The sequence below is a fragment of the Amia ocellicauda genome, chromosome 9 (assembly GCF_036373705.1).
Source record: "Amia ocellicauda isolate fAmiCal2 chromosome 9, fAmiCal2.hap1, whole genome shotgun sequence".
NCBI classification, from domain to species: Eukaryota; Metazoa; Chordata; class Actinopteri; order Amiiformes; family Amiidae; genus Amia; species Amia ocellicauda.
In genome coordinates this window covers 38,062,664-38,064,898 of record NC_089858.1, presented here as the reverse complement: position 1 = coordinate 38,064,898, position 2,235 = coordinate 38,062,664, and the positions used below count along the sequence as shown (strand labels likewise).

Below are 2,235 nucleotides of genomic sequence, written 5' to 3'. Positions count from 1 at the left end.
GTCTGGGGTTTGTTTGGTTTCAGCAGACTGAAAATATTTAAATCACCATCTAATATTATGTGTACTCCATGAAAGGAATTTTTTACCTACTGTAGCATACATAAAACAAATAAAAGCAGAGGGAAAGCAATGTTGCTGATAGCAGTGTTCAGAGGAAAACTTCAGTACATTTAGTTGCCCCCCCTCTGGTATTGGTTCAGAGGCAGCTTTGATGTTTCACGTTTCTATTTAAAAAATCTTGAAATATATATATATTTAAAGAAGCTATTTCAGTGAAGGGGAGGGAAAGTGAGCAGACTGGAGCTGAGCCCTGAATTGGAAGCAACCGACCACTTAATTTTTCTGCCACTTGCCTGCTCTCTCTCTCTCTGTCTCTATCCCCCCTCTATCTCTCTCTCACCTCTCTCTCTCTCTCTCTCTCTCTCTCTCTCTCTCTCTCTCTCTCTCTCTCTCTCTCTCTCTCTCTCTCGGTTGCTCTCCCCACCTCCTCCCCCTTTTTCATTCAACTTGGCAGGCAGTTCATTAGCTTGAGCTGCAGACACAGTTTCTTCATGGTTCAGAATGGACTTGCCTGGGATGTCTACCGGGAGGCACAAATGGGATAGTGGCTTTGGAATAAGTAAAGTAAAGCAATCGAAAAGGGGAGATCGCAAGTAGGAAGTAGCACCTGGAACACAGATACAACTTTATGAGTTTTGTTTTAAAAAAGGTATTGTTTGCTGGTGCTGTGGGATTTTGGCACAGGGTCAATATGGGCATCTCTATCTGAAATTCAACAAGAAAAGGCAAGACAGAGCAGGAGTGAAAGATGACCAATGAAACCTTGCTCTCAGAGACTGCTGGCAGCAAGATCCAAGGGATTTTAACTCAATCGCTGACCGCCTGCCTGCTCTTCCTGTTCATCTTCAGCACTCTGCTGGGCAACACTCTGGTGTGCGCCGCCGTCGTGAAATTCCGCCACCTCCGTTCCAAGGTCACCTATGTCTTTGTGGTCTCTCTGGCCGTCTCCGATCTCTTTGTGGCCACCTTGGTCATGCCTTGGCGGGCTGTGGCCGAGGTGGCAGGGTTCTGGCCGTTTGGCAGCTTCTGCAACATCTGGGTGGCTTTCGACATCATGTGCTCCACAGCTTCCATTCTCAACTTGTGCATCATCAGCGTGGACCGCTACTGGGCCATCGCAAGCCCTTTCCGCTACGAGCGCAAGATGACCCGTCGGGCAGCATTGGTCATGATTGGTGTGGCCTGGACCCTCTCAGTTCTCATCTCTTTCATCCCAGTGCAACTGAGCTGGCACAAAGCCGAGGGGAGCCCCCCTGAGGTTGGATCACCTCCCCGGATCTCCTCTGAAAACTGCGACTCCAGCCTGAATCGCACCTATGCCATCACCTCCTCCCTGATCAGCTTCTACATCCCAGTGGCCATCATGATTGTCACTTACACCCGCATCTACCGCATAGCTCAGAGACAGATCCGCCGCATCTCCAGCCAGGAGAGAGCAGCTGAGCATGCCCAGAGCCGCAGGGCCGACGGATGTCTACCCGACACTGGCCTGAAGAGCACTTTCAAGAAGGAGACCAAGGTCCTCAAAACCCTCTCTATCATCATGGGGGTCTTCGTTTGCTGTTGGATGCCCTTCTTCATCCTTAACTGCATGGTTCCTTTCTGCAACCCAGGCATCCACCACGCTGAACATCTCCCTTGTGTGAGCGAGACCACCTTCGACGTTTTTGTCTGGTTCGGTTGGGCCAACTCTACCCTCAACCCCATCGTCTACGCCTTCAATGCTGATTTCCGCCGGGCCTTCGCTGCCCTGCTGGGCTGTGGGCGGCTGTGCTCCAGCAACATAGTGGAGACCGTGGACTTCAGTAATGAATTGGTGTCCTACCACCATGACACCACCAACAACAACAAGGAAATCCGGACCCTCAGCTACCCCTACCTCCTTCCCCATGTCGTCAGGCAGCCAAGTGAAAAGGAGGTCTCTTTTGATGACGTGTCCCAGATCGCCCAAACCTCTTGCAGGGAGGAGTGTGGCTTCAAGCATGTGGACGGCCTGCCAGTCATCGTCCACACGGACTGCGAGACAGATGTGTCACTGGACAAGATCACTCCTTTTACCCCAGCAGAAAAACCTCCGGCAGGAGATTTCTGCACAAAGAGCCATCTGACCCACGGGCAGAGACCAAGCACTGGTTCTGCGATATTATGAAAAGAGCTACCAGTTTCCAGTTCAGC

The 2,235-nt window shown here is 51.0% G+C and overlaps 1 protein-coding gene across 1 annotated transcript; it reads left to right on the top strand.

Moving 5' to 3' along the window:
• Positions 1–1,018: 1,018 nt before the first annotated feature.
• On the top strand, positions 1,019–2,235 carry LOC136758298 (D(1B) dopamine receptor-like). Its single transcript, XM_066712545.1, has one exon. The coding sequence runs from the start codon at positions 1,034–1,036 to the stop codon at positions 2,207–2,209; it is 1,176 nt and encodes a 391-aa protein (XP_066568642.1). The 5' UTR covers positions 1,019–1,033; the 3' UTR covers positions 2,210–2,235.